At 42.7% G+C, this 16,199-nt stretch overlaps 1 protein-coding gene across 1 annotated transcript; it reads left to right on the top strand.

Annotated features, from left to right (window-relative positions):
- The first annotated feature begins 1,751 nt into the window (after positions 1-1,751).
- Positions 1,752-12,048, top strand: LOC120915112 (apolipoprotein A-IV-like). The gene is made up of 4 exons (XM_040325359.1): positions 1,752-1,853; positions 2,302-2,407; positions 4,401-4,527; positions 10,677-12,048. The coding sequence occupies exons 2-4, from the start codon at positions 2,359-2,361 to the stop codon at positions 11,602-11,604; spliced, it is 1,104 nt and encodes a 367-aa protein (XP_040181293.1). The 5' UTR covers positions 1,752-1,853; positions 2,302-2,358; the 3' UTR covers positions 11,605-12,048.
- Positions 12,049-16,199: the final 4,151 nt, after the last annotated feature.

Raw genomic sequence — 16,199 nt, forward strand, 5'->3', positions numbered from 1 at the left:
GCTGTCATCACTTTAGTCGTTTAGGGGGGCGCTGTTCTGACACCCTCCAATGTGTGGCCCCCCCTACTTGGTACACCACTGGTGGTGAGGTTTCACTTTGTAAAGGATGCCCAGTCACTTGCGAGGGGAAAAATAACAGCTTGTGCATGATTTGATGATGGAAGTCAACAAAGTTTCACCTCATTCAATAAGCTCTGGGGCAAATCCCCTATCAAAACATAATTTCCCTTGCAATGTGAACAGCCTATTTGTCTTTAAAGTAGAATTCCAAAATAAACATAATTAGTATTAAAAATGCAGCCCCCCACCACCTACGCTGACTAACCTTTCTAGGAAGGATGTATACACTCTGACTCGGTGGGGTGATGTGATCTGGCTCCCTTGTGTCAGCCAGTGGCAGCTGCAAGGGAGAGGAGAGAGAACTCAACAAGGGCTATTAAAGCCTGGAGTGGTGACATCACACTTAGACTCCTATGGCCCATCATTTGTCTGCGCTTCCTCCTTTCCCCTGAAGCCACCACTAACTAACACAGAGGAGCTGGTTCATGTGACCAGACCAGAGTGGGCTGAAAATAGGTATAATATGTGTATACATTTCTCTTAAACAGGTTAGTCAGCATAGGTGTAATCAGGGAGCATGTTTAACCACTTCCCTATCCGCCCATAGTCATATGACATCCACAGATGGGATCTCCCATCCTGGGTGGACGTCATATGACGTCCTGGGCTTCTTGGCCGCCTAGGGGGTGCTCGCGCATTTTTTTAGCACTGTTCGCTGTAAAAATGACAATGGCCCCAAAATAGTGTCCAATGTGTCCGCCATAATGTTGCAGACGCGAAAAAAATCACTGATCGCCACCATTACTAGTAAAAAATAATTTTTTATAAAAATGCCATAAAACAATCCCCTATCTTGTAAACGCTCTAACTTTTGCGCAAACCAATCAATATACGTTTATTGCGATTTTTTAACAAAAATATGTAGAAGGATATGTATCGGCCTAAAATGAGGAAAAAAAAAGTTTTTTTATTTAGGGGATATTTATTATAGCAAAAAGTAAAAAATATTTTTTTTTTTTCAAAATTTTCGCTCTGTTTTTGTTTATAACGCAAAAAATAAAAACCGCAGAGGTGATCAAATACCACCAAAAGAAAGCTCTATTTGTGGGGAAAAAAGGACTCCAATTTTGTTTGGGAGCCACATCGCACGAGCAATTGTCAGTTAAAGCGACGCAGTGCCGAATCGTAAAAAGGGGCCAGGTCCTTTACTTGCATAATGGTCCGGGTCTTAATCGGTTAAATCAAAAACGAAAAAACATTGTGTTTTTTTTCAAAATTTACGTTCTTTTTTTGTTTAAATAAAAACCGCAGAGGTGATCAAATACCACCAAACGAAAGCTCTATTTGTGGGAAAAAAAGGACATCAATTTTGTTTGGGTGTAACGTCTCATGACCGTGCAGTTGTCAGTTAAAGCGACACAGTGCCGAATCACAAAAAGTGCTCTGGTCAGGAAGGGGGTAAATGTCACAGGTAAACCTATGTCACCAAGTGTAAGTTTTAGTAGTCATACATTCTTGTTGTTTCACTGTTAGCTGCAATAACTGAATGAAAACAATTACACAGCAGTACCCTTCTACCTAGGGTTGTGAGTCCACAGTGACCAGTCCTCAATGAGCTCATCAAACTTGCAGAAACTCTCTGAAAACAATGACACGTCAGGACTTCCACGTTGTAACGCTGATCTAAAGTTCAGCAGGCTGGCTTGGAATAGTGTCATAGCATAGGGAAAGTCCAATATAAAGGGCAGACTGTAGCGTCGGTATCAACATCAATCCCAAGTACCAGGCTACAGGTAAGGGAAAGAAAGTCTAGTCCTATTACACAGGGGGAAATCTCATCTTTGTTCACAAATTATTTGAGAAGAAATTATTTGTTACCTTAATGTTTTTTAACATGTTTTTAAGTTTCAAGTGGGGGCATTATTCATTATTTTATTATTGCATTATTCTACTTGTTTAGTATCAAGTTAAACTCTTTTCAGAAATTGAAACTATTATATTGTACTATTAATACACGTGTTCACATTTTAGTTATGCTAGATTATTGAAGAGGGTTGGTTAACCCCTCCTCAGTTCAGAAAGGTACAAATGCACAATAAGTATTACTTTAAGGTTAAAATAACAACTGTAACTTTATAACATAAAATAGGGTTAGCTTGTATACAACTTAGAGCCATTATTTCATTGTATAATATATACACAAATCTTAATTGTATGACATTGCTATTTTTCTTTATATAGATTTCAATTACTGGGGATCATTTTGCTGTCTCTTATTGACCTTTTGAGTCACTCAACATGTTGGTAAAAGTTGCAGCACTTGCACTTCTTGTGTGCGCAGTCACAGGTCAGTAAAATAAATCAGATTCAGAATGTGACCAGGTTAATTTTTTTGAGAAGACAGGGTAAAATCTTATCTAAGATAGCATCTGTCCTTTTTGATACACTGTTAATGTAATTATCACATTGTTTCCATAGTGTTTACACTGCTACATATGGTCACAATTAAAAGGGGATGGAATTTACTACAGGGGAAGGACCTAGTCCTCATGGGTGGGGCTAATAGCAAAAGTACTTGGCAGCACTTTAGAAAGAAACACTCCTGATGCCCAAGTCAACACACCCAATATCTGTAACTATAAGCTGAAAAAGCTAAACTGATCTGTACTGTTGTTACATAGATGTCATAGTAATAAAACTCCAGCGTATATACGTATTCATTCCTAAAGACCTTATTGCCACTACAGTACCAGTTCTACAGCTGTGGAATGGAGGGTGCAAATATGTCAGTGGGGGCCTTCTGACAGTATATATATATATATATATATATATATATATATATATATATATATATATATATATATATATATATATATATATATAGAGGGGTTTTCTCAAAACTAGGATTACTGGAAGCCTTCACAATAAACTGCATGTAGAGAATTGCTGATCTTACTACATGGTGAACAATAGGGTTTAAAGCCCAGATTAATTTAACTAAAACAAATCTGGTTTCAGTGCCTCAGCATTAATAACCACCTCTGTACTTCTAATACTGATTATTTTATACATTTACATACATTATCCAATCTTCTGGCTCCATTTTAAGATGTTTTATAGTAGTGCAGTGATCTATAACAACCAGTCTCTGTATAAGCTAGCTTTGTAAGTATATAAAAGCTGATTTTTTTTTTTTTTACATAAGTACATATGGTGGCAGCAAAATAAAAGATCACATATATGTTAAAAATATTGAGTTGTAGTTCCAACATAAACTAAAGGTAGTTTAACTAAAACAATTTTGGCATTGTTCGAACTACTCAAAAGATTACATCATACATTGTATGAGAAAGGATAAAACCAACTTAGACCAGGTTAATATAAGATGACCTCATTTATTATAGAATCTAAAATATTATACTACATATTGGAACTATGTACAATTGGTATAATGATAACAAAGGAAATAAATGTTCTGCTACCAGAACTATATAAAGAGTACCGTATATACTCGAGTATAAGCCAAGTTTTTCAGCACATTTTTTGGTGCTGAAAATGCCCCCTTGGCTTATACTCGAGTCACCTTTTGCGCCTCATCTCCCGGACTTTGGGGACCCGGTACCGGCCAAAGTTGGCACACATGTAGCCCCACTCTTCCTCTACAAGTGTACAAATTTTGTTGTCCGGGGGACCTACGGCCAGGGAGCAGCGATTTTTCAAAGCCGGGCACCCCTTCCATAGACTCCCATGTTAAACGGTCATTTCTCCAGTGACTTTGGGGACCCGGTTTTGGCCGGTCGTAGGTTTCCTGGACCCGAAACTTGGCACACATGTAGCCCCATTTCTCCTCTACAAGTGTGCAAAGTTTTTTTCTGGGGGACCTACGGCTGGGGAGCACAGAGGCATGGGCACAGTGAGGCATGGACACAGTGAGGCATGGGCACAGTGATGCATGGGCACAGTGAGGCATGGGCACAGTGAGGCATGGACACAGTGAGGCATGGGCACAGTGAGGCATGCACATGGACACAGTGAGGCAAAGTGAGGCACAGTGAGGCATGCAGATGGAACATCCTAGGCTTATACTCGAGTCAATACGTTTTCCCATTTTTTTGTGGTAAAATTAGGTGCCTCTGCTTATAATGAGGTCGGCTTATACTCGAGTATATACAGTAAATTGAAAGAGTAGAGATAGAATAGGGGAAAAAGTAGAAGAGAGAAATAAAATAAAATAAAATAAAAAGTAATGTAATGTAATACCTGATCTAGCCACTGCTTTATTATATAAGCCAATTTAATGTGACGTTCTATGTCTGATGATGGGTTCTTCTCTCCCTTAGGATCTCAGGCAGAAGTCAACACTGACCAGGTATCTGATGCTTTCTGGAAATACTTCACTCAGCTGACCACTGGTACAAAGGACACTGTAGATCAGATCCAGCAATCTGACATCAGCAAACAGCTAAAGTAAGTGAAAATAACTTTATAGGCATTAAAGTCATAGTCAAAGTCAGTAGAACCTACTGGATAAGTTATTTTGGCTTTAAAAGACTTAGCGTTTATCATCTCTTTGCAAAAAATAAATGATAGCTACCTTGCCCATCAGCCTTTCCTTTTATACAGGGTTGCAAGGGTTCTGACAAGTAGGGTTTATCTGTGAAATAATTCCTTGTAATTTTATTGGGGTACAGTATCGTGGGTGACATGGCATGTGACTTGCCCTACTGCAGGCATCCGCTATTAACAACAAATTTTGCAACAGCAATTTTGCCTCTGGTCATTATAAACAATGAACCTGAAAATACTTTGTCCTCTAAGAATTGAGGGCCAGATTCACAAAAGAGATACGACGGCGTATCTCCTGATACGCCGTCGTATCTCTGTGTTACGGCCGTCCTAACTATGCGACTGATTCATAGAATCAGTTACGCATAGCTAGCCCTAAGATCCGACAGGTGTAATTGAATTACACTGTCGGATCTTAAAGCGGGGGTTCACCCTTAGAGGGCACTTTTCCCCCTTAGATTCCTGCTCGTTTTTACTAGGGGAATCGGCTATTTATTTTAAAATATGTGCAGTACTTACCCGTTTACGAGATGCATCCTCTCCGTCGCTTCCGGGTATGGGCTGCGGGAATGGGCGTTCCTTCTTGATTGACAGTCTTCCGAGAGGCTTCCGACGGTCGCATCCATCGCGCCACGATTTTCCGAAAGAAGCCGAACGTCGGTGCGCAGGCGCAGTATAGAGCCGCACCGACGTTCGGCTTCTTTCGGCTACGAGTGACGCGATGGATGCGACCGTCGGAAGCCTCTCGGAAGGCTGTCAATCAAGAAGGAACGCCCGCTCCCGAAGACCCATACCCGGAAGCGACGGAAGAAGATGCAGCTCGAAAACGGGTAAGTACTGCTCATATTTTAATACAAATAGCCGATTCCCCTAGACCGAACGAGCAGGAAGCTAAGGGGAGAAATTTTTTTTTTTTATAAATGGGTGAACTCCCGCTTTAAGGATGCAATTCTAGGCCGGCCGCTAGGTGGCGAGGCCATTGCGGTCGGCGTAGAATATGCCAATGACTAGTTACGGCGATTCCTGAACGTCCGCGCTGCCCGTCGATCTAACTTTACGTTGTTTCCGTCGAGTTACGCCACGTAAAATTAGGGCTGAGCCCTAGTTGTTCTAAGCCATGTTAAGTATGGCCGTCGTTCCCGCGTCGAAATTTAAAAAACAACGTCGTTTGCGTAAGTCATCTGTGAATGACGCTGGACACCATTTACGTTAACGTCTAAACAAATCACGTCCGTGCAACGTCATTAAGCGCAATGCACGTCGGGTAATTTACCCGACAGGAGCATGCGCAGTACGTTCGGCGCGGGAACGCGCCTAATTTAAATGGTGCCTGCCCCATTTGAATTGGGCGGGCTTGCGCCGAGCGCATTGACGTTACACCGCTGCAAGTTTACAGGTAAGAGTTTTGAGAATCAGGCACTTACGCTGTAAACCTGCGGCGGTGTAACGTAAATGGGTGATCAGCACTCAACAGGCTTGTGTAATGAATGGCTGGCTTCTGTTTTTTTCAAATTGTAATAATTTTTTATTAGAATCAGAACATTATTAATGCACAGCATAGCAGGTAAATCTACATAGATGTTGCACAAACAGGCACATCACAACTCTAATGAAGGCATAGAGTGCAATCAGTTTCAATGGAGTTGATTTAAAGATGGCAAATTGGCTGTTCAGTGAAAGTTGTTCTTCGCAAGGGAATTTTACCCAGAGCTTAGTCACTGTAGTGAAGTTTGACTTTGGAAAGAATACCTAGTCACATGCAAGGAAAAAACTAAATTTTTGCCTGCATATGATTGGATGGTGAAAGTCAGCAGAGCTTCACCTCTTTTCGCTAAGCTCTGAGGGCAAACTCCCTTGCAATGTGCTACTTCCCTTGCAAAGTGAACAGTCTATTTGTCTTTAGTAATTCAACCCCAGTGAAATGTAAGCCTTCCTTGATCCCTCAAAGAAATGGGATATCTGGGAAAGGTATAACAATCTTTATCAATCACATATAGATTAAGAAACGGTAGATATCAGATAAAGATCAAAGAGATACAGGAAGCAAAATAAATCAACCAACTAGGTGTCATCATAATAAATGTTGTAGCCTTCAGAAGCCTTTCGATATACCGTATGCAGGGGCGGACTGACAACTCATCGGGCCCCCGGGCAATAGAAGATTATGGGGCCCCCGGCTTACAGATGGCCAGGAGGCAGTGCAGAGGCGGGGCAGCTAAAATCTCTGGATTTTCACATCAAAAGCATGTCAGTTTAGGACATATTAGGGACAGATGTAAAAAAAACACAGATTTTTACATACTGTCCCTGGTTTTACTGAGCCTGGCAACCCCCTAGTGGCATGGGGCCCTTGGGCAGTATGTCATCTAATCTACCTATGTAATGATGTAGGACAGGTGTACTAAAGAAAGGTAGACATTGCTATTGCTGGCTCCTCCTCTTTAAAATACTAGCTGGTTGTTGAGTTGAATCTATAACTTTAGTACTTTCTGAGTCACTGGCTTGGGACAAATATAAGGTTCAGGAGTTCTGTCTTCACTCTCTTTCCTGGTTTGCATGCTTATCCCAGCTCAGTGACTCAGATGGTAATAAAATCTACGGCAGTCAAGCAGCTTGCATTTTTATAAGAAAACCAGCAATGACTACCTCCACATAAAGTACAGGAAAAAGTAAAACTCTAATAAAACTATAATAATAATAATACACATCCTAAAAGGTTTCCAAACCCCCAATTTTTGGGGGGTTTGGATAGAGTGGTAAGGGGTTAGGATCCCTGTGAATTTGTATATTGATATGTGTGATCCTGTTAGGAACATGTTCTCTTTTTATTCTGGTGAACACTGTCACTGGGACTAAAAACTGTGAAAATCCAAAACTCTGAGGCCCCGTACACACGTCCGAGAAACTCGACGGGCAAAACACATCGTTTTGCTCGTCGAGTTCCTTGTGAAGCCGCCGAGGATCTCGGCAAGCCAAGTTTCCTTATTGACTAACGAGGAAATAGAGAACATGTTCTCTATTTGGCTTGACGAGTTCCTCGCCGTTTTCCTCGGCCAAAAGTGTACACACGACCGGGTTTCTCGGCAGAATACGGCTCCGATCGAGTTTCTGGCTGAATTCTGCCGAGAAACTCGGTCGTGTGTACGGGGCCTCAGACCTCATCAGAACAAGAGTAGGGGGGGAAATCTTTTACTGGAGACACTTGTTCCAGAGATAAATGTTTCAGAGGTTATTTCTGTCACTTTGCCCTCAATTCTGGTTATGGTTATATGACAGCAGGTGAAGGGTAATCTACCCAAAGAAGCACAGAAAAAAAGAAATTGTTTGCCTTTAGATATACTTTAATTTTATTGATACATTTTTTATAAAATGTGCTAAAAACACATAAGTATAAGCTGAGCTGAATGGTTGCTATAGGTTAACATACATTGCAATAGTTATACAATAGCTTTTATTTAGTTTATTTGCAAACATACTGCAGTTTCTGCTTTATGATGGATACTCTAACGCACTTAAAGTGGAGGTCCGCCTAAGATTTTTTTTTTAATCAGCAGCTACAAATACTGCAGCTGCTGACTTTTAAAATAAGGACACTTACCTGTCCAGGGAACCCGCGATGTCGGCACCTGAGGGCGACCCGTCCATCGGTCCTCAAATGCTGCCACCGCCATCTTCGGTAAGGGAATCAGGAAGTGAAGCCCTGTGGCTTCACAGCCTGGTTCTCTACTGCACATGCGCGACTCGCACTGCGCAATCGAAAAGGTCCCTGATGTCTTCTGGGACCTATGTGTCTCCTAGAAGACAGAGGGGGGATGGGAAGTGGGGTAACCCCCATGGGGGTCTATGCCCAGAGGTGGGTGCAAATACCTGTATTATACAGGTATCTGCACCCCCCTTGCCCCTGAAAAGTGCCAAATGTGACACCGGACGGGGGAGGGTTCCGAAAAAGAGAGGTTGCATTTTTTGTGTGGACCTCCACTTTAAATGATATATATATATACTGTGTGTGTATATATATATATATATATATATATATATATATATATATATATATATATATACACACACAGTATCTCACAAAAGTGAGTACACCCCTCACATTTTTGTAAATATTTTATTATATCTTTTCATGTGGCAACACTAAAGAAATGACACTTTGCTACAATGTAAAGTAGTGAGTGTACAGCTTGTATAACAGTGTATATTTCCCCTCAAAATAACTCAACACACAGCAATTACTGTCGAAACCACTGGCAACAAAGGTGAGTACACCCCAAAGTGAAAATGTCCAAATTGGGCCCAAAGTCTCAATATTTTGTGTGGCCACCATTATTTTTCAGCACTGCCTTAACCCTCTTGGGCATGAAGTTCACCAGAGCTTCTCAGGTTGCCACTGGAGTCCTCTTCCACTCCTCCATGATGACATCACAGAGCTTGTGGACCTTGCGCTCCTCCACCTTCCATTTGAGGATGCCCCATAGATGCTCAATAGGGTTTAGGTTCAGAGACATGCTTGGCCAGTCCATCACCCTCAGCTTCTTTAGCAAGGCAGTGGTCATCTTGGAGGTGTGCCTGGGTTCGTTATCATGTTGGAATACTGCCCTGCAGCCCAGTCTCCGAAGGGAGGGGATCATGCTCTGCTTCAGTATGTCACAGTACATGTTGGCATTCATGATTCTCTCAATGAAAGGTAGCTCTCCAGTGCTGGCAGCCTCAGACCATGACAATCCCACCACAATACTTGACTGTAGGCAAGACACACTTGTCTTTGTACTCCATCTGAACCAAATAAGTTTATCTTGTTCTCATTAGACCACAGTACATGTTTCCAGTAATCCATGTCCTTAGGGCCCTTTCACACGGAGCGGATCCGTATTGACCCGCCCCGTGTGTGTCCGTCAGTCCGATCTGAGCACTGACAGGCTGACCCCCAATCCCTTCAACCTCTGCAGGAACGTTGTCAGCACTCATACATCTATTTCCCAAAGACAACCTCAGGATATGATGCTGAGCACATGCACTCAACTTCTTTGGTCGACCATGGCGAGGCCTGTTCTGAGTGGAACCTGTCCTGTATAGTCTTGGCCACCATACTGCAGCTCAGTTTCAGGGTCTTGGCAATCTTCTTATAGCCTAGGCAATCTTTATATAGAGAAATATTTTTTTTTTCAGATCCTCAGAGAGTTCTTTGCCATGAGGTGCCATGTTGAAGTTCCAGTAACCAGTATGAGAGAGATAACCACAAATTTAGCACACCTGCTCCCCATTTACACCTGAGACCTTGTAACACTAATGAGTCAGGCCGCGTACACACGGTCGAACATGTCCGCTGAAACTGGTCCGCGGACCAGTTTCCGCGGACATGTCCGACCGTGTGTACGGCCTAGCGGACAGGTTTCCAGCGGACAAAAGTTTCTTAGCAAGCTAAGAAACTTGTCCGCTGGAAACATGTCCGTCGGACATGTCCGATGGTTAGTACACCTAATCGGACATGTCCGCTGGTTATGACGTGTAATCAGCGTCTCAAAATCCCGCGCATGCGTCGAATTGATTCGACGCATGCGTGGAAGCATTGCACTTCCGTGTTTGAGAACATCGGTGTCTTCTACGTCACCGTGTTCTCTGTCCGCGGGGATTTTGGTCTGATGGTGTGTACACACATCAGACCAAAAGCTCCCAGGAGACATGTCCGATGAAAACGGTCCGCGGACCGTTTTCATTGGAAATGTCTCCTCGTGTGTACGGGGCCTAACATGACACTGGGAAGGGAAAATGGCTAATTGGGCCCAATTTGAAGTGTTATTTCTTCAGTGTTGTCACATGAAAAGATATAACAAAACATTTACAAAAATGTGAGGAGTGTAGTCACTTTTGTGAGATACTGTGTGTGTGTGTGTATATATATATATATATATATATATATATATATATATATATATATATAGATAGATAGATAGATAGATAGATAGATAGATAGATAGATAGATAGAATAGATGAAATAGTGATCTAGGTAAATGTGGTATTTGATTGCTATTTTTTCCACCCACAGCGTTTTAATTGAAGAAAACCTGAAGAGTGTAAATCTGTATGCAGGTGAATTACAGAAACAGCTCATTCCTGTTGCCAAGCAGATACATGAAAAATTAACACAGGACTCAGAAAAATTAAGAGAACAAATTAAAACTGAGTTGGAGAGGCTGAAAGTGAAGATCTCCCCATATGCAGATGAGTTGCACAAACACCTGAGCAATAATGTCAAAGAACTTCAGATTAAACTGGCTCCATATACAGAAGAGTTCCAAACCCAACTGGACAAAAATGCCCAGGAATTCAGCCAACAGCTAAAGTCTGTGACCAATGACCTGGAAGCTAAGTTCAGAGGAAATGCAGACCACATACAGGCAACACTGGCCACATACTCACAAGAGTTTCAGGTCAAGGTAGATGAGAATATGGATCAATTGAGGAAGCAGGTGACACCGATCACAGGAAAAGTAAAAGAAAACATTGATCAGCAAATACAGGAGCTGTATAAAAGTCTGAATCCCTATGCAGAGGATGTTCAAGATGAGCTGAAAAAACAGATCCAGAACATGGAGTTCCAAATGAGAAAAAATGTGGATGAGCTGGAGAACAGAGCTCTGGAGCTCACGGTACAACTCAGAGAACAACTCTACCCTTATGCCAATGAGTTAAGAAACAAGGTCAATGGAGATATGGCAAATGTCAAACAGATGCTGGAACCCTATCTGACCCAAGTAAACCAGCAAATTGACCAGAAAATTACTGAATTTAAAGGCACAATTACACCAGAAGTGGAAGCTCTCAACAAGGCTCTGGTACAGAGAGTAGAGGACATGAAGAAGAAGTTGGGAGAGTACACTGTGACTATGCAAGATCAGGTGGAGTACATACAGAAAGATGTTCGGGACAAAATCCATGAATTCATAAATCAGGGTGTTTCTAATGAAAACTGAGTTTTCCTTAGTCAAACTCATTTTCTGAATAGCAATATCGGAAATAATACCTACACAGCACTACACACAAAATGTGCTGTTCTTCATCAAGAATCCCATAAAATATTTCTACAACTTTCCACTCAATGCATTTACACTCAGCACTATCTGTAGCATGTATTTATAATGTTCTCTCAGCAATCCTCGATTCTTCCTCAGTATTATTTGCCTAACACATTATCTGTAGATTTTCAAGGAATACTGAACTGCATTTACCGATATTTCCATAGCTGAGCACATTAATGATGAAATTCAGCTTGTAAGTTCCAACATTCTCTGAAATAAATATGAAACAAATACCACACTTACCAACAAACCAACAATGATGATTTTTTTTTAAAACAATGGCCAGGATTCACAATGATTCCTTTTTAAAGATTGCATTAAACATCTGAATGCAGTTTTGTAAAAAAAAAAAAAAGCAAGCAATATAAAAATGTATAGCAAATGTTTAGGCTATATATATATATATATATATATATATATATATATATATATATATATATATATATATATATATATATATCCTAAACATTAAAAGCAGAAAGGAACATTTTCTATACATTTTTATATTGCTTGTTTTTTTTTTGTTTAAGATGTTTAATGCAATCTCTAAAAAGGAATCATTGTGAATCGCTGTGAAGGCAATATGATTGATGGTATTAAAAATGTAAATGTACAATGTGAAGTCTGTTAAATAAAAAGCAACTTAGCAATGCATTTTTTGTCCTTGTTCTATTTTTTGTTAAAGTGATTGTAAACGATTACCTTATAAAACAACCTATACAGTTAAAAATAGAAATAAAAGGCAAAACATGTGTGTATATATATACAAATGCATTATAAATACACTTTTTTTGCCCTTTTTTATAAGTGATCACATTCCCTCTGTTCTAAGCTGCACAGTAAATGGCTGTTCAGAGGGGGCATGTCAGGACAGGTCTGATCATTGGAGGAGAGTACACTGAGTTCCGAGCAGAGCTAGAGAACTGACCAGGGTGTGCTTGCTTTCTTGCTTAGTGTGGTCAGTTTTTAATAGGAAAGCAGAGGGACTGGAAGAATCACCAGGGATTTCACAAGGGAACAGGAGACTTTCTCATACGACTTTCTCATACAAGTACGTAGTACAGCAGGCACATATCAGGAATATGATGTTTTGGGGTAATAAATGAGTGATTGTTGGGTTTACAAGGGTTACTGAATTAAAAATTGAAGCGGATATGAAAAGGGGCATAAAATAAACAGGGGAAGATAGAGTACATACATATGCATGAAATAATCTGGTATACATATATGCTTTAAACAATAACAGTCTAGAAATATATTTTCTCTTAAGAAAAAGCTAAAAAGTATTCAACAACAACACCTGGGTTTTAGTATGCAAATTAAATATTTAAATATTCATAAGTATTTTTGAGACTATAAGCTATCCATTCACTGGCATGATCACTGTGTCTTAAAAAAAATGTGATTTCCTAGCATGCCGCAGATAGTTCTGACTGGGTACAGGGTTATTTCACCTTTTCACAAAACGTAAAGGTAAAGTAACTCACAACACCTTCCCTTCACCTCACACTTGAGCTTGAAAGTACTGGTGTCAGATGAGCATAAGGGTAGACGTCAGGTCACAAACCGAGTTCAGTAACAGCCAGGTTTATAAGTACCAAATCGCAAACAAGAGTCCAGGTCAAAAACAAGCAAGGGTTGGCCGTGTGTTTGCAGTGAGGCCCCGTACACACGACCAAACATGTATGCTGAAACTGGTCCGCGGGCCAGTTTCAGCATACATGTTCGGTCGTGTGTAGGCGCGAGCGGGCCGAATTCCAGCAAACATTTGCCCGCCAGGCCTTTTCCCAGCAGACAAATATTCCTGGACGTGTTTTAAAACCGTCCGCTGGAATCCTGCCCGCTCGGACATGTACGGTCGTCAGTACAGACCTACCGTACATGTCCGAGCGCCCGCCGTCCCTCGCATGCGTCTAATGACTTTGACGCATGCGTGGAAGCCTTAAAATGGCAGGCCCGCCCACGTCGCCGTGTCATCGCCGCGTCATCGTCGCGGTGACAACGCGGACACGCCCCGCGTAGTGTTTACGCGCGGACTTCTGTACGATGGTTAGTACAACCATCGTACAGAAGCCCTCTGGCAGGCATGTACGGTGAAAACGGTCCGACGGACCGCTTTCATCGTACATGTTTGCTCGTGTGTACCGGGCCTGAAATACAAAATCAGAAGGCAGAAATTTGTCAAACGTCCAGGCCAAGGTTGGTATCACGGATAAGCAGAAGACATAAACAGACAAGTGTCACGTACCTGATAGGAAACTGATATGACAAGGTCGTCCTCTCTTATATCTCTAGCCCTCTCCCACTTAGAGTGGAACAATGGGTACCGAGGGACAGAAGGAACCCGAGTGCCAGCAGGTGTGGATAGGAGATCTTGCAGCTGGAGTAGATCCTGGGAAAAAGGTAGACCATCAAGACAGGAACGGTACCTATGTTTACGAAACCAGCCAAGATTAAAGGGGCATTCCACTTGTGCTGTAGGTTCAGGACATGTGGCTTACTTGAATTCTCAGTGGAGTGTAGAGCAGGTGCAGTTGACAGCCAGGCAAACACTCGAGCAGGAATGACAGCCAGGATCGGTGGTATAATTGTGTTCACAGAAATGGCCAGAGTCATTTACAGGTGGACAGCGAGGTACCGAATTATAAGCAGAGCCAAAGTCAGGAACAGAGGTGGGGTGAGGGATAAAGGGGCAAATCAAAAGCAGTATCCAAGATCGGGTCAGGGGCAAGCCAGGTCAGCAATGAGGGAAACACACAGTAAGAATGCAGGATGCATGAAAGTCCAGTCAGCACTTAAGGATGAGCAGAAGCATCCTTAAATAGCAGCTTGGCTCCAACATGCACTGTGCGAATTCCTGTGCGCATACATGCATCTGCTCACTATTCCGCTAATAATTCTGTGCGCATTTTTGTGAGTCAAACGTCTCATAGTTATTCTCTAGCAGCAAGGGTAATCCAGAGAAGAGTCAAATGTAGTGGGGTCAGGAACAGAATCAATCAGGCTATCAGGACCACAGGCAATAAGGGAATACGTTAATGCATTTACCTGCATTGGATCATATGGTACAGTAGTACCAGTAGTACCATGCAATCCAGTTACTGTGCATCTTATAACTCTTGGTGTGGTCCAGCACAATTTCAGCCCATTCAAATTAATGGGCTGAAATTGTACTGGACCTGCAAAACATGAGAATCGCACAGGAACGCAGTGTAATCCTGTGTGATTAATCGTCTGAACCGGATGAGTCCTGGAGCCAAGTGATGGAAAAGGTTCCGCTACCTGGCTCCACTGACTTGCCTGGCAGGGCTGCAATAGTGTTGTCACCTGGGGCGATTGTCCTGCATGTCTAGAGGAGTGCTGTCAGGTCACCTGTGGCCAGGTGACAAGTGCACCCCGTTGGGGTCAGGGATGCACCAAAGGGTAGTGAAACCTATGACCGACTGCTGCGATAAGAGAAGAAGTGTGAACCCAATATCGCCCAGGGCATGGAGTCTAAGACCCAGCTTTGTGTTCACCAGAGCCTCTAGTGGTGAGGATGGCCTTCGCCGCAGCTGGATCCAGGTCACGACCCATGGGATCCCCTAGGTCACACTCCGCAGGGAGAGAGGGGAAGCAGCAAGCAGATAAGCCGTAGTGATGGGTAAGCCGAGGTCAGGGCAACAGGCAGACAGGGGTAACCGAGGCACAGGCAAAAGGTCAAGATCACAGGCAAACAGGAGAAGTCAAGGACGAGCCAAAAATGGTACACAGGAAGATAATCGTAGCACACTGCAGACAGGAACTAAAGAAAACAACACTGTTGAACAGCACTACAGGCCTGTAGTGCAACAGTTAATATTGACTTCCTGGGATGGCCTGGGTGGGGCCATACAGGAAGGAGAGGAGATAAGAAGGTAACCAGAACAGAGTCAGGCCTCTAATGGACAGATGGAAACAGGTAAGCTGCCAGACTATTGCATATCCATGACAAGTGCCCCAATTGTCCCCTGCATAGCAGCCAGCTTCTCTCTTTGAATCAGGGGTAGGGGAGAGGGTGCTGCATGTGCTAGAGGGCACTTTGGGAGGAGGGAGGACATGTGCTGGGGGGGTGGGGGCAGATGTTCCTAAAATGCCCCCTAGCACATGCAGTTCCCTCCCCCCCCCTCACACACAAATCAAGTATTTGTTTATATCAGCCCCCCCGTGCAAGTGTCATCTATAGTGTGTGATAGAAACAGACCTTTCGATGAAGCGGCACAATCACATGCACAGCAGCAGTGTATCGCCTTCTCCCCGGCTCATCCTCCAGTCTGTGTACACAGACGACGTCAGAGTGGAGGAGGCGTGGTAGGGGCGGGTTCATAGACCTTGCACTGTGTGCATTGCTAGTGAGAGAGGCAACCGGCAGGAAGTGATGTCGGCTGCCATTGCGTGGGACAGCAAACACCCCTCACAAGCTGCGGGATGTGCATGCCCACATTAGCGCACCCCCACAGGCAAGTCACTGC

This window comes from Rana temporaria, chromosome 10 (genome assembly GCF_905171775.1).
Source record: "Rana temporaria chromosome 10, aRanTem1.1, whole genome shotgun sequence".
NCBI lineage: Eukaryota > Metazoa > Chordata > Amphibia > Anura > Ranidae > Rana > Rana temporaria.